General features: G+C 53.1%; 2 protein-coding genes across 2 annotated transcripts; one reads left to right on the plus strand and one right to left on the minus strand.

Moving 5' to 3' along the window:
• Positions 1-631: 631 nt before the first annotated feature.
• Positions 632-9,760, minus strand: KLHL21 (kelch like family member 21). Its single transcript, XM_009821828.2, has 4 exons — positions 8,722-9,760; positions 6,874-7,279; positions 3,882-3,954; positions 632-3,499 (listed from the first exon to the last, which is right to left on the minus strand). The coding sequence occupies exons 1-4, from the start codon at positions 9,758-9,760 to the stop codon at positions 3,206-3,208; spliced, it is 1,812 nt and encodes a 603-aa protein (XP_009820130.2). The 3' UTR covers positions 632-3,205.
• A 2,278-nt stretch (positions 9,761-12,038) lies between these two features.
• Positions 12,039-14,271, plus strand: PHF13 (PHD finger protein 13). Its single transcript, XM_059830076.1, has 4 exons — positions 12,039-12,077; positions 12,507-12,608; positions 13,091-13,643; positions 14,045-14,271. Exons 1-4 carry the CDS (start codon positions 12,039-12,041, stop codon positions 14,269-14,271), a joined length of 921 nt encoding a protein of 306 aa, XP_059686059.1.
• The last annotated feature ends 5,745 nt before the right edge of the window (positions 14,272-20,016 follow it).

The raw sequence follows: 20,016 nt of genomic DNA on the forward strand, positions 1-20,016 counted from the left end.
AATTACTTTTTAACGAGCTCTTGTGCAGCTGCAGGGACAGCTGGCCTCCCCTTTCTCCAGCACTCTCACCTTGCATGGGCAGGTCTGCCTTTGGGTCTGAAAGCTCACGACTGAAGCTTACCTTCCCCAAGAGAGCGCGGCTCTGCCCCTGCCCTTAAAGGCTTGCCGAAAGGATTCTCCTGTTAGATTTGTGCCTTATTTCTACTTTTTTTGTCAAGCTTCTGCTAATTGCTGTTTCTTTACCACATTAAAGGTGGGGCATGACCTGTATCTTCCCACCATTGAGATAATTTACCTGTTACTTAACTTGAAACGCATTATCTCAAGGAGCTGGACAATGCTCTAAGCGCCTGTTTTTAGGGGATTTATATTTGTCTGAAATAACATGATCCAGGATTGCCGTGAGATTGAGAATCGTTTCCTGAGTGTTCCCAGGGTGGGGGAAGATCACCGAGTATACCCACATGCCCCGAAATCGCAGCCGCGCTCTCTCCCTCTTTTACTCACTGAGAAGGCAGAAAGTTTCCAGTTTAAGTGTACCTCAGGCCTAGAGTGAGAAACATCACAGTAAAAACTTACTCCAGTAATCTTCCCCTCAAAAATGACAGGGAGATTTATGTAACGTGTTTTATTTAACTTGACTGCTGCAAGTAAATTTAAAAACAAACTATGAGAATAAAAATACATTATCTATAAATGTAAAATGCCTTTGTTTCAAAGGATGGTATTTAAACTGTACTCAAAGATTTGGACACAATGAATTTTACAAAAAATAAATACAGATCCCTAACTGTTCAGCTGGTTGGGGAATTTGGGGGTGGCAGGTCCAGCAGCGAGCACTACAGTACGAGACAGAGTGTGCGTGCTATTTATAGTTCAGCATAAATACTTCGGTCTGCAACGCGAGTTCAGCTGCGTGGCGCACTCTGTCTCTCCCTGGACACCACATGGTGCTGTGGGGACAGGCTACTTTGGCCTTGCGGGTTGGTACGGCAGGACATGGTCATTACTCCCAGAAACGAAGGAGCCGTCCCAAATCACGGGCCCCTGCGCGTTCCTGCCCCCCGGCTCCTCCGCCCAAGGCGGGGGCCCACCACACCCCAGACTGCGGCAGCGCCGGGGAGGGTTTTAAACCGAGAGGCTGCTACGGCGTGGTGAGGCCCCTCCGCGATCCTCCGCCGGCGTGCAGCGGTTTCAAGGCACTGTCAAATTTTCAGACTTGGAGAAGAGCCCAGATTTCACAAGCGGCTTTCCCAAGTTCCACAGCTGAGGAGTGGCATAAAACAGCATTCAAGGCAAAACAGATTTTTTTAAAGCTGCAAAGACGCTGATGTTGTGGAGGTGGGGCTCTGACACTACTCAATCCAAGGGCAAGCCAGAAGGCGCTATCAAGTATACGGGCTTTCCATCTGTGAATTAAGTTTAAATTCAATTTTTTTTCCTACTTGTTAAAAACAAAAGATGGAAAAAGCAAACGCATCCAGTCAACACTTCAGCCGTTGTCACACTTTTTTTTTTTGGTTAGTTTTCCCAAAAGATGTGATGCTCATTTTCAGGTGAGCCGTACCGCAGTTTTAGCTGTTTACTCAAGACAGATTCCATGAGTAAACTGCAGGCAGCTTCTCTTCAACTAAGGTAGAAAGAGGAAATACAGCCCAAGCTAGCTAGGTCACTTGGGCGAGTATAAAGGCAAATCTTACACAGGCCAAAAAACCCCCAGCAAACCCCAAACAAAAAGAAGAAAAAAAATCCCTAAAATAACTACCTTTCAATCCGCAACACTCTGGCTAGCTCCTACACCCTCGCCAAAACACCTCAGCGGCATTTCCCAATTGCCCAAATCCTGAGAGCCCCTGCAAACCAGAGGCACGACAGGCACGAGACCTCTCCAAAGGACCGGTGGGTTCCTTCACACCAGGTGATGCATTTAAAAGCAATTCTGGATCAAGGTATCTAAGCACCACCAGCCATTCTGCAAACTTGGGGTGAATCTCCTGAGGAAGCCGTGCTCACCTTTCCCAGTAAGTTTTTTTTTCTCTAAAATAGTACAACGCCAACTTACCTCCTTTAAAACAGTGAAGAAATAAAAACTCGCCCTTGCTGCACGGGGTCTATCTGCCCAACCCAGCGCACCAGCCGAGAGCTCAGCACAGGAGAACCGACAGCAAACAGCCCTCGCCACAAGCAGCAGCTTTTTCTGCCCAGTTCAGCCCCGCTATCAACAAGCCCCGTCACATCGGGAAAGGAAAACAGCTCCTCCCCGAGGGCAGCAGTGGCCAGCCCCAGGAGTCACTCCTTGGGCTAGCTGGGAGGGGTACTCACTTCGCCCCTTCCCCTTAAAGGGGGGCACAGCTGGGGTGATCAGAAATGAAAACAATCCGGTTGTGAGAAGGAGATTAAAAGATAAATAAGGGTGTTTCTTCTTAGAAGGAAAAAGTAGTCTGCTAGGAAGGGTGGGAAAACAAATACCTGCAGAAGTTTAAATGCTGCAACTTAAAAAAACCCCGCCAAACTACAGGAAGAACTGAAGTTCAGACAAAGGGAAAGGTGAAGCTTCATAACCCAGCCTCGGCGAGATCCCTGCTACAGGACCCCTGTTCTTTCTGAAGGCATGAACGGGAACCGAGGGCCACGGCGACAGGGCAGGAAGGGCCATGTTCTCATATTAACCTCTCACCCCTAACAGACCTCCAGCTTCTTGTGGGAAGGCCTTTCCCCTCTCTAACCATGCAGAGGAAGACATGCACAGGAAGTCTGTCTTCCTCCAAGGCACAGAACGGAGGTGGGGGTCCAGACCACCATCCTACCAGACGGACCCCTCCCAAAAAAGAAACTGAAGAAAGGAGTTTGGTGGCAAAGGAAGCGTTACAGGGTGAAGGAGCTCCCAGGCATCTGACTAAAAGCTGTAAGTTGCAATGTCGTTGCAATGCGATCGCTTTCCTCAGAGTTCACTTCTCGGGCCTCCTCTGCAGGCAGTGCGGCACCTTCTCCCATCCCAGAGAAGGGCCGAGGGACACCGCAGCGGAGGCCTCACCGTCTGCCGGCTGCAGTTCCACAACAGCACGTCAACGTTCAGAGTTTTCACTCCCTCTACGATCAGTACGTTTTTGTTTCCAAGCACCGGTTTGCCTCTGCCTTCTCTCAAAGCAACACAGGTTCTGGATAACAAACTTGCGTTGAGCCAGGGGGACAGTGCCTTCCCCTGCTAATGAAGCTCGTTGAGGTTCTGGTTGTGAAAGTTTTGGCGCTGCCTGTTCAAGTTGATGGTGTTGTCCAGCATGATGCCGTCGTCCCCCTGCGTGGTTTCCGGCATGAACTGCCGGAATATGCTGACGCTGCCATGCCAGAAGATGGGCTCAGGGAGTCGGCCCACCACACTCCATGTTCGTGTCTCGGGGTCGTAGGCTTCCAGGACGTCCGAGAGTTCAAATGTGTTATCGTAGCCACCGGAGACATAGAGCTTCCCACCAAGCACAGCCACGCTTCCGCCAACGTGAACCTACAATTTACAAATAAATATACATAAAAATTAGAAAGGAGGGGTTTGCCCAATTAGGCAGATGATAAAGGTGTCGGGTACTGTCCTGCAACTGCTCGCTTGGGTGGGACTCAGCGCCCACCACCTGCTGCCTCTGGACCAGCGCTGCCCAAACCCTGGGAGGAGACAGAGTTTTCTAGCTTCGCCCAGCTCTCGCCTGCTGGGCTGAACACACCCGGCTACACAATCACAGTCCAGGATTTTTTCTTCCAGTTGACTCTGACACGCTTAAATGCATTCCATGTGCAAGGGGTTATAATCTAAAGAGCACCTTGTTTTCCAAAGGTAAATTAAGCCAATTTTTAACACTGATAGGCATCCAGTAAGTCAGTAAGCGTCCTACCTGAAGCATGGCAGGGATTTTATCCCATTCATTCTTTGCTGGATTGTAAACATCCACTTCAGCCGAGTCATCTCTGTGGGAGATAACACAAAATTACTCTTCTGCATTCTAAAAACCTCCCGCCTTGTCAAGCCCCCCAGTTCAACAGCCTGAAACGCCACCGTGAGCACTTGTGCTCTAATCCTGCTACATATATCAGAGACCAAAGGGTTCCTGTACAAAGCACAGGTCTCGATGCAGACCCCAGCCTCCAGCACGGGCTTCTCCTGTGCCAGCAATGACGTCCAACTCCAGAAAAAACCCACTTTTCTGCTGCACCTCTGCACACGAAGCAGGCTGGCACAGACACTGCGCACGTACCACATATTAGCGCAGGAGTGCGTCTCATTCTCAGCACCAGTGACCTACATCCAAAGAGCCCGAATGCCCCTCTGATCTTCTCTACAGGCAAAGCAACGCGCTGTTAACTTTCTGGTATATGCTGAGTTTTAGGACACTGCCTAGGAGGGAGGGCAGACAAGATGACCGGAGACCAAGCAAGCAGACAGCATGCACTGTTTTCTGCCTCCTTAAGTTGGTCACTCCACCAGAGATGGGGGGCAAGCTGCTCCAGACTGTGACCCCACTTGCAGTCCAGCACGCAGCTACACCACTGCTGAGTCGGAAATTGCTGCGCAATCCCAAGGGCTTTCTCAAATCTAGTCTTTCTTTATGTCTGCATCTACAGTAGGTGTGTTTACAGACTAACTTTCTGCAAGCCTGCATTTCACAGACCAACCTGGCTTTGGTGCCAAGTGCTTCAGGGTCTGGAAGAAAAGTTACTGCTGTTCTGGAGAGGCTTACACCTCCATGCACTTCAAAGTAACAAAGGCATCCCTACTGCTTGAGTTTTTCGCCCACGCCAAATTTAGATGGGCCAGAGGACTGCGAGAGAAGAGCTGGCAGGGGCAGCGTAATCCCCCAAGGCTTCTCTCACCCGCTCCACTCGCGAGATGGGAGGGCGACAGCAACAGGTGAGGGACGTTTGTGACACAGAAACGCATGCTGCTGACACAAGAATGTGAAGAGGAAAAGGTCAGGGCAGCTGGAGAAGTGCTGTCAGTCACTCCAAGACAGTCCCATTACAGACGGATTCAAAAGGCCGCAAGGAATATTTTACTGTCTTTGTATCTATCGTGACATCGCGCATTGCTATGCATTGTGTGGGTGACAAGGTATCGCTATTGATTGCTGACATGAATCTGAGCAGGGGAGGGAGTGAAAATAAATGAGAAATCTCACCTACAACAGCAGTGCCTGTTCAGCAAACCATTACAGCAGAAATCTGCCTGCTAAGCCTGTGGTGAAGCCGATGTGCATGCCGTGGGACTTTCTGGTTACACTCTGGACAAGCATTCCTAAGGTACCCATATGATACATACTTTAAAGCCAATTTCTTTAGTTTGAGTTATTTTTTGTGATGTACCCAGAACTGAACTGATACTCATCTGAACGAAACATCTTTAACATGGGCACACGTAAGCGAGCACTCCAAGCACCACAGAGCCGCACTAAGACCAACCTTTCTTCCTCAGAACTGCTTAGAACCAAGAGCTGGCACCTGCCTTGGGACTTAAACGCTGCTGCCAAGCCGTTTGTACCTGGAAGAACTGCTGCTGTTCACAACGATCCCCATAACTAACAGCAGCAGGCAAGTCAAAGACTTCTAAGTATGAAGCTGAAAACCCCGATGGACTGGAAGGGAAACGAGGGGCAAAGGCAGTTCCAGGCACCGGTGATAGTCAGGCCAGGACCTCTCCCATCTCAGGGTTAGCTCTAAGAAGGATGCAGCTGAAGACCTAAGCCTCACTGCTATGCCATATTTATAGTTATAAAACTAGTCCCACTAGAGGGGATCATCAGAAGCTTTAGTCTGAGCTATTAAAACTAACCAAAAAATGAGTTTGCGACTTTTATTTGTAACCCATTCCTCTGTCCTCCAAAGATTATCTTACAGCTTTACACAGAGCAGCAGTCTGCGTGCAGCATGCGAAATGAGGGGAGAAAAACCTGACCCCGATAAACTCCTCATTAACTCCTGCAGATGCATAAGTGATCAGAAATCCTGAAGTGTCAATCATCAGTATCTTAAAATGGATAGGAAACTGGCAAACCTACAGAATCGGCTTGTCACAAGTAGCCAAATAGCTAGAACACCCCTGCCAGTATTTACTGAAAACCAGGTGACTCAAACTGCTATCTGCAAACAACTGCCAGGAACGAAGACACTTTGCTGAACCCAAATGAATCAAATAAAAGGCCTTGGGTAGAAGTTGCTGCTTTATGCAAAGCCAAGAGCAGATTAAAAAAAGAAAAGTGTCTGGAGGCCATCACAGAAGTCTATGTTTGCTCAAAGTCAACACAACAAGATGAAATACTTCAGTGCTAGCATGCTTTTCAGTTTATTTTTAATTAAGTGGATACCTGAAGTATTTCCACCACCAGGACAGCTTCAGATGGGTAATTAAGTCCCAATTTGGAAAGGCGCTTAAAAATAGTGACCAATCATTTCATCTTCAGTCCTCTTATCTCTGCTGAGACTGAGGATGTCCTCTCCTGCACTACAGTTTAACGTTTTCCTGGAGATTACTCGCTTATTTATAGCAACAAGGGGGGTTGAACCAGAAGCTAAGAAAACCAAGAAGTCTATTTCCAAGCAGCGCTGCTGGCTTCAGCCAGATTTATACCTGGCTATTCCCCAGTCCACAGGTTTAGATTTAGACATTTTTACACGATTTTAAGTGTAGTCCTTTGAGGTCTAGCTACAACAGAAGTAAAGGAAAGAGGTGTGGCAGTTTACTGACCCACCTGCACCATCAAAGGAAGCACCACTGTGCTTTCCCAGTGCAGCGCTCTCCTACGATAACATGCAAAATCCACACGTCTTCCAAGGGAAACCCTGGGCTTGCCCAGCGGGGATGTGGGGAAGGAGGCGATCGCTCCCACTACTCACCTTATGAAGTACATGAGGCCGTTGAGAGTGACGGTCTTTGGGGCAAAGGACCAGGGAGGCAGGTGGCCGCAGTTCACGAGGGACCAGAGGTCACTGTCGGGGTCATAGCACTGCATAACCATGGACTCTTTGCCAGCCAGGGAGCCTATGGCGAACAGCTTGCCACGGCACGAGGTGGTGGAGCAGTTGTCCATGGGGTACAGCATGGGCTGCAGAGCCTCCCAGCTGTCCACTGAGTGGTCATAGCGTTCCGTGCTGTCGGAGGCGATCACGTACAGCAGCCCATCCAGGACCGTGGAGCTGTGGTATTCTCTGGCTTTCAGCATGGGAGACACCTCTGTCCACTCATTCACACTGGAATTGTACCTCCAGACACAGTCATACAGCCTCGACCCGTCCGATCCTCCTGCAGCACAGCACGCCACATTTCAGAGTGTGGTTTCGCAAAGGGAGGTACTATGGGGCAATGGAGGAGAGGGCTTGGCTTGGGACCGGGATCTCTGTCATGTCTTCCAGCTACACCTTCTTACTACCCCACCCCACCCCCCCTTTTCTCCTTCCCAGGGCCATACATTATGACAATATTTCAGTACTGGGGGACCACAGTAGTGTGCACTGCAAGGATTTTCACAGAAGTTTTGCACTGTTTCTTTCCCAGCAAGCCAGGAAGGATTTCTCCCGTGTTGTTCCTAGTCTGTACTCAGCCACAACTCAGAATGAGTCTCCCAGGTTTGACTATCTCTGTCCTTCCAAATAACTGTTTTCTTCCCCATTTTGCAACCCCCACTCCATTTCTATCAAGAAGCTGCTGCAACATAGCGGAGACTAACACTCACCAGCGCCTGGCTGCCAAGGCAGCGTTACCGCTGGCAGCACAGAAAGCTTCCAAGCCTCCCCGCTGCCTGCACTACAACACTGACACTAAGCAGAACGACTGAAGATCCCCGCCAGCAATGGCCTTGCCGAAGCACGGGGGTCTCAGCAGTATCAGCACCCTCCAACCCAGCTGGCATTGCTCTGGAAAGCTCCCACGGGACATAAGGGCATCCGTACAAACAAGCTGCATGGTAGTCCATCATTTTGACACTTCTGCCCTTAAAGCATAGCCTTGTTTTCTGTTCGTGACTAGAGAACAAACAGTTTTCTGTTCACCTGCACTTGACCTGCCCTTCAAATCTTTGTCAGCGCGTCCTGCGCACCCAGAAGAAGCTGTTCTGCAGCACCTGGTTTCTCAGGCCTTGGTTTATTACAGCTGCCACAGGGCTGCTGCTCCAGCTATGGGGATGTAGTTCAAAGGAGGCATCTACATGCAGATTAACAGCCAAATTTACACATCCGTGTCACCTTGACAGAAGTAATTATAGCCTCAGCAGACTGCAAAGAGGCAGGATTCATGCCAGGGAAGGTACTGTGACTCACAGGCACTGGCTGGATGAGGAACCCGGGGCTTTCTGACACGCCTCTGCCTCGAGCACGCGCTTGGCTTGTGATTCACGGGGCTCTGAACCCAAATACCTTCTTTGCAGCCAGAAATTCAAAACCCTCTCAAGTCACTCCTGTCCCCCAGAGTGAGCGGTTAGAAAGTTCCACCAGTGCAAGATTTGCGACTTCTGCCCACATGCTCAAGAGCATTAGTCATGACAAAATACTTCCCGGATTAAGACCAGCTGCTAAATCCAGCACCGACTTCAGGAGTCCCTACATCTGTCTTCAGGCTGCAGCCATACTGAGCCTGAGCGGAGTTTCAGACTCTCTGCTACCCCAAGAAACACCAAGCCTCACTGCTAGAAGCAACCTATTTTCAATGGAAATCTCAACACTGGTGCTTTTGTGCCCTGCGCGCCTTACCGGTGACGTAGATGTCATTGCCCAGCGCAGCAACACTGTAGCCCCCGCCCAGGTGCTCCGGGAACTCGGCCAGGTAGCGCCAGTGGCCGGTGCGCGGGTTGTAGCAGTCGACGGTGACGAGCTCGTCGCAGTCGCGGTCGCAGCCGCCAACAAGGACGAGGATCTCGGCGAGGCCGGTGGAGGGCCGGGGGCGCATGCGGGCACAGGGCCCCCGGTCGTGGCGGTCAAGGCGGGCGGCCTGGAAGTCACGGGCCTCGCGCAGGAGACGCAGGCAGGGCGGGCAGCGGGCCACCAGTGGCTCGCCCTCCACGTGGGCCAGCAGGTAGAAGCGGCGCACAAAGGGCAGGCGGACGTGGGCCAGGAGCTGGGGCAGCAGCGGGGCGCGGGAGGCAGGGTCGGCGCGCACCCAGCGCAGCGCCAGCTGGAAGGCAGCCTCCTCCTTGGGGATGCAGAGCCCATCATCCCGCAGGTAGGAGAGGAGGCGTGGCAGCGGCAGCCGCTCCAGCTGGGCGCCCAGCTCGCCCACGTGCCGCAGGACAAAGCGGTGGGCGGCAGCCGCCAGCGCTGGGCAGGCAAAGGCCTCGGCGAAGTCCTGCATGTCCAAGGCATTGGCGGGCTCCAGCTGGCGTGCCAGCCAGGCACCGCAGGCCTCCTTGACAGCAGGGAACTGCAGCAGGTCAGCAGCGCGCAGCAGGCGTTCGGCGATGTCAGGGCCCAGCCCGCCCACCCGGCCGGTGTAGGCGAAGTCGAGGAGGCGTGCCAGGCACTCAGGCTCCACACCATGCAGCCGCACCCGCTCTGCCCTTGCCTCCCGCAACGCCCCGCCAAACATGGCACGGAAGTAGCCGGATGCAGCAGCCAGGACAGCGCGGTGCGCCCCAAACTCCCGGCCACCTGCCACCACCGTCACATCCAGCAGGCTCCGCTCCGCTCGTAGCGCGCTCAGCCCCCGCAGCAGCGACACCGCGTGCGCCAGCTCCCCTGTCGCCGCCGCTGCTGCCGACGTCCCGCCACTGCTGCTGCCTGTGTTCGCTGCCATGCTGTGCCTGTGGGAGAGCACACACTGTGTCACACCCTTTGTGGAGCCCCTCGGGATTCAACCCCAAGAGCAGCTTGCAGGACAAAAAGAAAAGGGAGAGGACAAAAAGAAAAGGGAGAGGACAAAAAGAAAAGGGAGAGGACAAAAAGAAAAGGGAGAGGACAAAAAGAAAAGGGAGAGGACAAAAAGAAAAGGGAGAGGACAAAAAGAAAAGGGAGAGGACAAAAAGAAAAGGGAGAGGACAAAAAGAAAAGGGAGAGGACAAAAAGAAAAGGGAGAGGACAAAAAGAAAAGGGAGAGGACAAAAAGAAAAGGGAGAGGACAAAAAGAAAAGGGAGAGGACAAAAAGAAAAGGGAGAGGACAAAAAGAAAAGGGAGAGGACAAAAAGAAAAAGGAGAGGACAAAAAGAAAAAGGAGAGGACAAAAAGAAAAAGGAGAGGACAAAAAAGAAAAAGGAGAGGACAAAAAAGAAAAAGGAAAGAGAAAGGTGGGTTAGTACAGGGAAAAATGTCCTCTGGCCAGGAAGCGGGATAAACTAAACAGCCCTTGAAAACATCCTCCTTCCCCCATCATGGAGCAGCGGCAGTTGCATAACGTGCTGGCGCTGCCAGCAGCCTTCCCTGCTTAGTCTAATTATATTTTTAAGAAGCCCGGGTTGAAGCTTCCCAGGATTAAGGCAGCCTCACAAGAGCTGGGCAGAGCTTGGTAAACCCGATAGCTTTGTGAACGTTGTGCCTAAGCCTCCGGGCGCCTCGCCTCAGGGACAGGGTGCCCAGCGGGAGCGGCCCCAGCCACTGTTTGAGGAGGACAGTGGGATCTTCCTCAAAAGCCAGGCGCCGAGGCGGGTGTTCCCAGGAGGCACTCTCTCCGACCCCCCCGGCTCCGGCCTGACCCCATGGCTCTGTGGTGCGGCCCATTATCAAAGGCAGGGCTTGGCTATGTAAAGCCAGAGACCTCCAGCGTTTTGGCCAAAAGCATTATGGCTGGTGTCCTGCCAGGCCTCCCCGTCCCTGCTTGCATCCAGCTAGCTCACTAATCACTGCCAGTCAAATAAATGCCATAGGAGTAAAATAAATTATTCTTCGCTAAACTCGTGGCGTTTTCAGCCTTTTTGGATGCAACGGTCCTACATAACCCACGTAATACTCCGCAGAGTACATGCGGGTGCGAAACAGGATTCCTCCATGTAGAGGATAAACCGCGCTTATCGTTAAAGAACCGAAACACGGTGGTAGCAGAGAAAGCAGATGCAGAAGCGGGGCAGCAGGTCCCTAAAACCAAGGCTGCCGCTTCGCGTCCCTCTCCGGGATCTGCTCTGTGCCAAGCGGCACTCAGGGGCCCAAGCCGCAGCCGGGCGCCAGCCATCGCCCTGCGGTCGCGAGGGTTCCAACGGGCCGGACAGAAACGGAGGGCTGCGAGGTCCGGGTTGCACCGCTCAGACGGGCGGCACCGCGCGGGGCCGGCGCAGGCCGGGCGCCGGGAACAACGGCCGGGAGACGGCGCGGAGAGGAGAAGGGCGCGGGTGCGGGGGCAGGCGGAGGAGAGCAGGGAGGCCGCGGCGGGGCCGAGCGAGACTGGAGCCGGGCGACCGACCGGGCCGCGCTCCCGAGGACAGCGGGGATGGAAGCAGCTGCCGCCGCCGGGAACGCGGAGGGCTCGGACGCTGCCGGGAAGGCGCCGGGTGTCTGCGCGGGGAGCGGAGCGAGAGGCGAAGGCGGCTTCCAGCGGAGCCCAGAGGCCAAGGCTCACGAGCTGGCGAGACGCGGCCGCCCTGCCCGCCGCTGCCCGTCCCCGCCGCCACCGGCCGGGCCCTGCCCCGCGGCAAGCCGAGGGCCACCCCCCTCCCACCAAGGCCTACTGCGACTCTGCAGCGGGGCCCGCGCCCCACAGCCGCCCCGGTAACGGGCCGCCCCCGGGCTCACCGCTCCGCTCCGCTCCCCGCCGCCGCCGCCGCCTGAAGCGCCGCCGCCCCGGCCTCGCCCTCCAGCGGCCGTGCCCAGACCGCCGCTCCCGGCGGCCCCCGCGGCCGCCACTGCGCATGCCCGCCGCCCCGCTCCCGGCGGCCGCCCCCGCCCAGACTACGACTCCCGGCAGCCCCCGCGCGGACGGACTACCGTTCCCAGCACTCTCCGCGCGGGCGGACTACCGTTCCCAAGAGTCCCCGCGCGGGCGGCCGCCCCTTCACCGCCTCCCGCCGGTACCGAGCGGTTCGCGGGTGTCGGCGCTACCCGGTTGCCGCTGCCGTCCCGGCCCCGCCTCCGCCTCCTGCGCCGGGACATGGACTCCGACTCCTACACCTCTCCGTTCGCCCCGGAGGTGAGCCGGGGCCCCGGGGCGGGTGGGGGGGCGTCTCCCGCCGCCCGGCCCGGCCCGGCCCGGCCCGGCCCGGCCCGGCCCGGCCCGGCCTCCGGTGCCTGTTCTCCGCCGCCTGCTCGCCGCCGCCGCCCCGCCGCGGGGCCGGGGCCATTTTGTGCCGGCGGAGCGCCGGGGCGAGGAATGGCGGCGGCGCGCCCCGCCGTGCCCTGCCGCGGGGGGCGGCCCGCCTGAGGGCCCGGTACTGGGACCGGGGGGTGCGGGGGGTGGGGGCGGTGGCGGCGCTGCCCGGCTACCGCCGCCGCGGGGGGTGGGGGTGGGGCGGCGCGGGGAGCGGCGGCGGGCGGGGCCCGACTGCGGGGAGCGGCGGCACCTCCCCCCGGCCGTGCCCGGCCCCGCCGCCGCCGCTGACCCCCTCCTCTTCCCCCGCAGGACTTCTCCCCCGCCTCCCGGCGGCACCGGACCGTGGAAGACTTCAATAAGTTCTGCACCTTCGTCCTGGCCTACGCCGGCTACATCCCCTACCCGCAGGAGGTGAGCGGGCGCGGGGGCACCGGGCACCGGCCGGGCACCCGCGGGGCGGCCCGGGCGCCCTCCTCGGGCCCGCGGCCGCAGCGGGTCCTCCGCAGCAGCGTCTGCTGGGCGTTCTTGTAGAATCGGACGTTGCGAGAAGGTTACGCCTCCGCGCCGTGTCCCTGAGACAAAAGGGGGAATTACAGCAGCAGGGAGGGCTTTCAGTGACGGGATGGGTGGCTGCTCTTTGGGCGGGGTGAAAAAAGTACGGATCCCGGAATCGCTCCCTCAGCCTTTCCGGGGCCTGGGCAGCTCCAGGCTGTGGCTCTGCCCGGCTGGAGATCCCTGCGGCAGCGCAGGCTAAGGGGCAGCGCGGGAGCTTGAACTTGGGCGAGACCGGCCATCCGAGGCAGGGCCTCAGGGGAAAAGGGCGCAGTGCCTCAGCGCTGCACGTGAGTCGGCTCCAAATTAATGCTTTTATCTGCTTTCTCAATGTTTTCCAGGAAACGCCGCTGAGGAACAGCCCTAGCCCTCCTAACAGCACCGGAGGCACGATTGACAGCGATAGCTGGGATCCCCGGTTCAATGACATCCCCTCTTCCGTTTCCCTGCCCGCCAAGAACAGAAAGAACTTTAGTCAGCTTAAGCGAGCGAAACCATATGGTTCCCTTTTCCAGCGGGCAAAACCTGGCAACTTCCTGCCAGAGCGAAAGCAAATTGATAAGATCAGGAAGAAGAAAAAGCTGAAGAGGAGGGAAACAGAGGTGTCTGCAGAGGAAGACTACGAGGAGAAGCTGCTGGAGCTGGAGGCGGAGGACCCTTACGTAGAGACGCCGATGAGTCCCTCATCTGAGGGCGACCCTCAGTCTGCAACTGAGCACTGCTCGGTGTGGGACTCTGACACACCTTCCAGTGTCTCCTACCCTGCCGGGACAGCCGAGCAGACAGTGGAGATCCAGAGCGTGGGCAAGCGCACGGTCATTCGGCAGGGCAAGCAGGTTGTCTTTCGGGATGAGGATGGCACCGGCGACGACGAGGACATCATGGTGGATTCAGGTAGGTGGTCTGGCTGTCGAAAGAGGATTAGCCAGGTGGAAGCTGTTGCCGATCTCTTTGGTACTTTACTTGTAGTCTGAGGATAACACCAAGATGTGTTGCCTCAGCAGAATTCAGTAGCAGTTGAGTTGTCAGGGGGAAGTGGGGCGTTGGTTGGCTGCTTTTGCAATAAACTGAGTGAAAAGCTGTGACTTTAGACAAGCAGCCAGCTTTCCTCTCCTGGATTATGGCCTCTCTCGTACTGCAGAGAGGCTCTTCCTGCACAAGAGAGACCGGGAAAAATCAGCAAAGTGCCTGTCTTTGAAACCCAGGTAGTTAATTTAGCATGAAAGGAGAGCAAATTCCCGGTGCGGTGGGAGGTGTTGGCCGTTAAAAATGTAGCTTGCTGTTTCTCTTTGCAGATGATGACTCGTGGGACCTAGTCACTTGCTTCTGCATGAAGCCTTTTGCCGGGCGGCCAATGATCGAGTGTAATGAGTGCCACACCTGGATCCACCTCTCCTGCGCCAAAATCCGCAAGTCGAACGTCCCAGAGGTCTACATATGCCAGAAGTGCCGGGACTCCAAGTTTGACATTCGCCGTTCGAACCGCTCCCGGACGGGCTCGCGCAGGCGCTTTCTGGACTAAGGGAGGGAGGTGCGTGCTGGTGCACTGCTTGGGCGGGCGGGTGAGCTGTGGACGCCGGCCGGGAGGCTGGGGAGAGCTCCCCCGAACTGCTGCTGCTCAGGCTGAAGGGCTGCCCGGCCGGCCTGTGGTAACATGGACGAGGAACCACCAAGTCATGGGCAGCCAGGGCTGGAAGAGGCAGACTGGTCAAAACTGCTGCTAGGCACCGATTAGCTCAAGGGACAGACTGAGCTCTCTGGGTTCGGTGGGGTTTTGTCCGGTTACAACTATGAACTGGGTGATGTCTGGGGAATGTATAATACCTTTGCCACGTATGTTTTCTCATCCCATTGGGAAACTGCAAAGCTTCTCTGTGCTCGGAAACTCCTCCTCCTCCAAAGAGGGAGGAGGAGGAGGGAATCTGTGTGAAGAGTCTGAAAAGTAAATGGCCATGTGTTTTAATTTTAATGTAATATTATACCTGCCCATTTGTCCGTATATATCAATCTTAGATATTCTAAGGCTCCGTAGGAGTGAGCATCAATGCATACTGACCTCTGCGTGATCTGCCTCCTCTTCACTGGGCCCGGGCAGTAGGGGAGTTCTGTGATATGGCATCGTTCATGTGAAAACGGGACTTCTTCCTCCGCCAAGGGACCGGCGTGTTTAAAAGAGAGCAGCGCTTTTACTGGACAGGCAGCGCTGGGGATTAGTGACATCAGATTTCTTCCTAGAAGGTCTCTTCTTACAGTGATTTTTTTCGTGACTTTGTTTTGCATGATCAGCTCAAATGTGTGTATGGGGGGATACTGTTTTCTCCGTTTCCCAGCCCTTCGTTAAACTCTAAGGTGCTGTTTTAAGAAGACGATGACTCTCCCTTTTCTCGGCCCAGAATTCAAATGTGGACTGTAAAAGGGGCCATAGTAAAGTTGGAACCTGGCAGGTCTGGTTTGAGATTTGATCATTTCCATCGAAGTACTACAGCTGAGTTGACTTTTGTTTTTGCTGTTTGTTTTTTGAGACTGGATTTGTAATCAAAGAAAATGGAATCTTTAACCTATTGCTTGCAAATTATATGGATAAAAGCAAATGGAGGCTATGGAGCTAGCAAGTTGAAGGGCAATGAAGATCTGTCTGGTGCGGGGGAGGACAGGAGAGCGCCCAGGCCCCTGCCGATGCTGTGGTCCCTCGACAGGACTTCCTGGGGCCTCAGCCCAAGGGAAATCTGTTCAGAAACGTGACAGGAAGTAAAGGTTCGTACTCAAGGCCACTGAGATGGCGGCGTTGTTCCTCGATGACCAAACAGAGCGAGCCGTATGTATCGCACAAATTCAGCTTATGTTCGAGGTATTTCTCTGAAGTTATGCCTGATGAACAATGTGTGCTCTGTCTGGTGAGACCATGAGGCAAGGGGAGTCACTGGATGGTACCGCGGCCAAAGCGAGACTAGCCACACTGGTAGGAATGTGTCCACGTTAGTCCTGCAGATACATTGTGTTAGACCACCGCCTTATCCAAGTACTGGCTCATCAGGAGATGCATCCTGGTAATGACCAAGTGTCTTTCCAGTACACAGAGTCAGGTACCTTCCTGCAGACGTGTGACATGGGGCTGCCAAAGCTTCAGGCAGGCAGTCCAACACTGCAGTGCCCTGGGGCTCCGCTGCGTGGGACACGGGGGTGAGAAAGGTCTGCCAGCCCAGGTCAGGATGATGGAGCTGCACGATGTGCAACTGTTCTTCAGTCCTGCTTCTTCGTAAAAATCCTGTTCCACTGAGCTGCAACAACTGACTCTAGGTTCTGAAAACCAGCTCTAGCTTCTGTAAAATCTTAAGACCGTGACTGTGGTATGCTGCCTTCCAGAAGCTATGTGGAACCATCGAGGAGTTTGCCAAAGACTTGCCCCCGATGGCTGCCTGACTGTTCTTTGCAGCCAGAAAAATAACCAAAGTTCTCAAATGCTGCCATTTCACTCTGCAAACAGAAAGGCTTTGGAAGATCCTGGTCGCAAGCTGCGTAAGGGCTGGACCTGCTCTGAAAATTGCTATCTCTGTGTCTACAGCATGTCTGAATTCAACTGGACCTCCGTGGAACGCGTTCCTGAAGCTTTTATGGGAGAAATGGTGAACTGCCAAGCAAACTGCCTCTTTTTCACAGAGGTTCGATACTAATCAATGTGTCTGACTCTTGTTCTGTTACCTTTTCAGATTTATCCCAATACATGGTGTCTGACAAGTCCAGCACATTACAATATCAGCAGAGAGGGGAAAAAAAAAAAGTACCATCTCCATTCTTTTAGTTCATCACTTTCAGCCATGTATAATTATAGTTTAATTCAGAACTTTATTTTTTCATTAAAACTGTTTTAATGAACCATGTTTTTTTCTTAAATGTGAAACAAGTGAACAATGCTTTTGTTTTATTCAGAACTCAGGAGTCTGCTGTTATGATTTACTGGTGTGTAAAGCAGTTGTGCCAGGTGGCAGCAAGACTCGACACTTCAAGCACTCTTCCCTAGATGATACACAAAGTCAGGTATGGATAGGAAGTGCTGCAAACATATCTTTCATGTGCTGACAGGTATCCCCACCTCTCTTTGTAGTGGTTGCTCCTTGCCCAGCCTTTGCTGTAAGGTAAATCGTGGTGGAGCGCTGGTGCAGGGACAAGCATGGGGCAGGGTGGAGCAATGGGAGGCAGGCGATGCCTCCTGCTGCTGCAGGAGCCCAGAGTGGCTGAAGGCAGCTGGGATGCTGCACTGGGCTTGCTGACAGGGACCCACTGAAAGGTGTGAAGGCTGGCGCGAGCCTGGGGGAGAGAGCTTGGGTCAAGATGCCTACAGAGTCGGCAGTGTGTGGTCCTGGCGGGGGTCCTTCGTGGAGAGCGCCTGGAGGCGAGTTTGGTGTGTAGAAGCCAGGCTTACGGCAGAGCAAATCAAGGGCTGGCCAAGGTGACCCCATGCCTGTCCCACTTGCCTGGGAGCTGGGTCCCTGCAGGACTGGGTGCTGCAGCCTCAGAAACAGAGCTTGGGCTGTGCTGCATCTGCCTCGCGAAGACTGGCCCGCTCAGCCAGACCCAAACCAAACCCCCTTTAAACCCTGGGGGAGCTGTGCTGAAGGAGAGCTCCTTCCTTCCCACCCCTGTCCCACTGCAGGGTAGCACTGAGGACCCCAAACCACCAAAGGGATGCTGGTGCCTTGGTGCCACCCCTCAGCTCTTGTACGTCCCACGACTGCGAAGGCACTGCTGCTCAGCCAGCTGCATTCAAAGCAGCCGCCTTAACATCTTAGCAAACTTAAAAGATGGCTTGACTCTTTGCAAATGGCACTGGATCATGTTAGAAGCTAAGCTCTGGTTGCTTATAGCTTCTATTTTAATTCTATTTGTAATTTTGTATTATATAGAGTGATAAACAGAAGTCAGAGGAGTTGTAGCTGTAAATTGGCAGCTTCTCACAGTGCAGAAATGGCGCTGTTGAAAGTAGCGGTTTCTCAAGTGGGGCTATTCTTACAGTCTCTTTAAAACTTTGCACTCATAGAAAATAAGCAAGAGAGGAGGAGGTGGGCTGGAGTAAGTATTCCGCAGGAGAGACCAACCCAATACCTGGCTCCAAGGGAGGAGACAGTCGGGCAGCGGACTCTGGCGTGTGGATACAATTCAGCAACACTTGGCAATTACAAACACTGCAGGGAAGCAAAAATGGAGCTCACAACTACCTGCTGTGGCAGCCTCGTGGATGGGGAATGGCACTCGCACTACTTGAAAGGAGGGGAAAAGCAAGAGTCTGAATTCTTGATGGGCTGATCTGGCAGGAAAAAACAAGCTATATACTTTTTATTACATTTAGCCAGGGAACGGGGCAAGCCTGTGTTAGTATTAATCGTGAGGGATTTTACTTTAACGAGCGTTGCAAATTCAAATGTTCAAAGTACAAAGTTAAGGTTCATCTGTCCCTTGCACAAATGTCTTTCCAATTAGAGAGAAAGATAATTCCAAGGTGCTTGGGAAGACAGCACAGAGGGGGAAGGCAGGAGAACCGAGTCAGTTCTCTGATGAGAACACAACTGTGATTAAGAGGAAAGCACCTGCTTGACTCCAAGCCCTGGCCCGGCAGCTAAGCCGTCTTCAGGTATGATCATACTGGTTGCGTTGCATGGGAGGAGGTTTAGACAGTTTTTACAGCAGAACTGGTGCCTGGAGCTGTGGCTTCTTGTAGCCTTTCACTGGCTGAGCCACCTCAGGACATGATTGTCAAAGATGAGAGCACATACAGGAAGATAAGGGAAGACTCTAAAAAGTAAATCCTAAACCTGTATCTCCACCTCAAAAATTTACAGTTTAAAGGCTCTGGCTGAAAAGACTAGTGTGTGTTCCCGGATCCTCATTATGGTATTTTAAGCATTTGCTGGGTCAATTAGCGACAGATGTGTCACCTCACACTTCTATGGCATTTTAAAGCTGGCACCCAAAAATGCTACCTTGTTACAGGTTTTACCTGCTGGAGTAGGAGCAATGCACTCTGCCCCTCAGAAATGTTATTTTTCAAGTGTAGAAATACCATGGGAAATCCTGAAGTACTGAAGCAGTTTTTAGAATCACATTGCTATTTCTCTACATTTTAATGTAGACTATGCAAGAAAACACGTTCATGACAGCACAAACTGCATCTCAGGAAATTGTCAGAAATGAGAATTGTTTTATTGTGAAAACTTTTTTCATAAAAACACTCCTCAGTGTCATTGCTCTGCTAGATACGGGGCTATGCTAAGATTCTTCTTTGTAATTAGCAGTAAATGTGTTGTCATTTTACACTTGCTTAGGCAAAGCTTAATTGTCAGTACTCCTCCTGGGAGTATTTTGCCATGTCCTAGTTACTACAGACTGGCTCTCACTCTTGACCATACACTTCATGCAGGGACAGGACATGAAAAAAGGCATTTCTGGTGGAGATTTCTGCCCAGTTCAACTATTCAACTACTTACACATACAAGCGATCAACAGAGGTCAATAAGCAGGATGTGACAGAGGGTGCAGTTACATTTACAAAACTTGCAACCCTTGCTTTTCAGGAGTTTATTTTTAAGAGTGTCTTACAGATGCAAAGGGAATGTGGGCTACTTTTCAGCTGAATATAATTTATTGCACATTTTACATGTAATTTCAGATGAACAGAGCACTGGTTGCAAGTGAAGTAAAATCCTGCACCAGGAGCTGGTCACAACTGAAGAGTTTTGTTTTTAATAAAAACAAGTGAACACCCCTTCATTATATGAACTTTTTTTTTAAAGGGGGGGAGCATCTCTTTCAGACTGGCTCAAATAAGTCTGCTTTTAGAAATCTAATTCTCCTGTTACAATGACTTGAGCAAAGAGAACCCCAGTTGCCCAGAAAGAGGGGCCAGGTATATGTCAGGAAATGGTTTATGGTAGTAGTTGTCAAGAGCAACAATGCACGGCCAAGATACATGTCCCGTCGTGTTCCCCCCCAGCCCCGTTTCTCACATGTAAGCAACAAAGGCTCTTCTAGGACCCACTAAGAGCAGAACGGTGACAGAAATAGCCATGATTATTCCTTTTCTTTATGAAAAAGCCTTGGTAGTGTTGACCTACACAGTGTGTAGTAGACACTGTAAGGCTGCCGTTTCCATCTGCTGTGTCACTAGAACAGGACTGTCCTTTTTGCTGGCAAATCACTGGCATGGCTTCTATACAAGATTAATCCAATAGATTTATGACATAACTGATGCTTTTTAGAAAGGGCAGCTGAATTT

The sequence above is a fragment of the Gavia stellata genome, chromosome 27 (assembly GCF_030936135.1).
Source record: "Gavia stellata isolate bGavSte3 chromosome 27, bGavSte3.hap2, whole genome shotgun sequence".
Classification (NCBI taxonomy): Eukaryota; Metazoa; Chordata; class Aves; order Gaviiformes; family Gaviidae; genus Gavia; species Gavia stellata.

Coding starts and splice junctions, on each gene's coding strand:
- KLHL21 (XM_009821828.2), bottom strand. CDS start 9,760: ATGGCAGCGAACACAGGCAGCAGCAGTGGCGGGACGTCGGCAGCAGCG. Junction 7,280..8,721: donor CAATGACATCTACGTCACCG/GTAAGGCGCGCA, acceptor GCTGTGCTGCAG/GAGGATCGGACGGGTCGAGG. Junction 3,955..6,873: donor GGCCTCATGTACTTCATAAG/GTGAGTAGTGGG, acceptor TATCTCCCACAG/AGATGACTCGGCTGAAGTGG.
- PHF13 (XM_059830076.1), top strand. CDS start 12,039: ATGGACTCCGACTCCTACACCTCTCCGTTCGCCCCGGAG. Junction 12,609..13,090: donor ACATCCCCTACCCGCAGGAG/GTGAGCGGGCGC, acceptor AATGTTTTCCAG/GAAACGCCGCTGAGGAACAG. Junction 13,644..14,044: donor GGACATCATGGTGGATTCAG/GTAGGTGGTCTG, acceptor TTCTCTTTGCAG/ATGATGACTCGTGGGACCTA.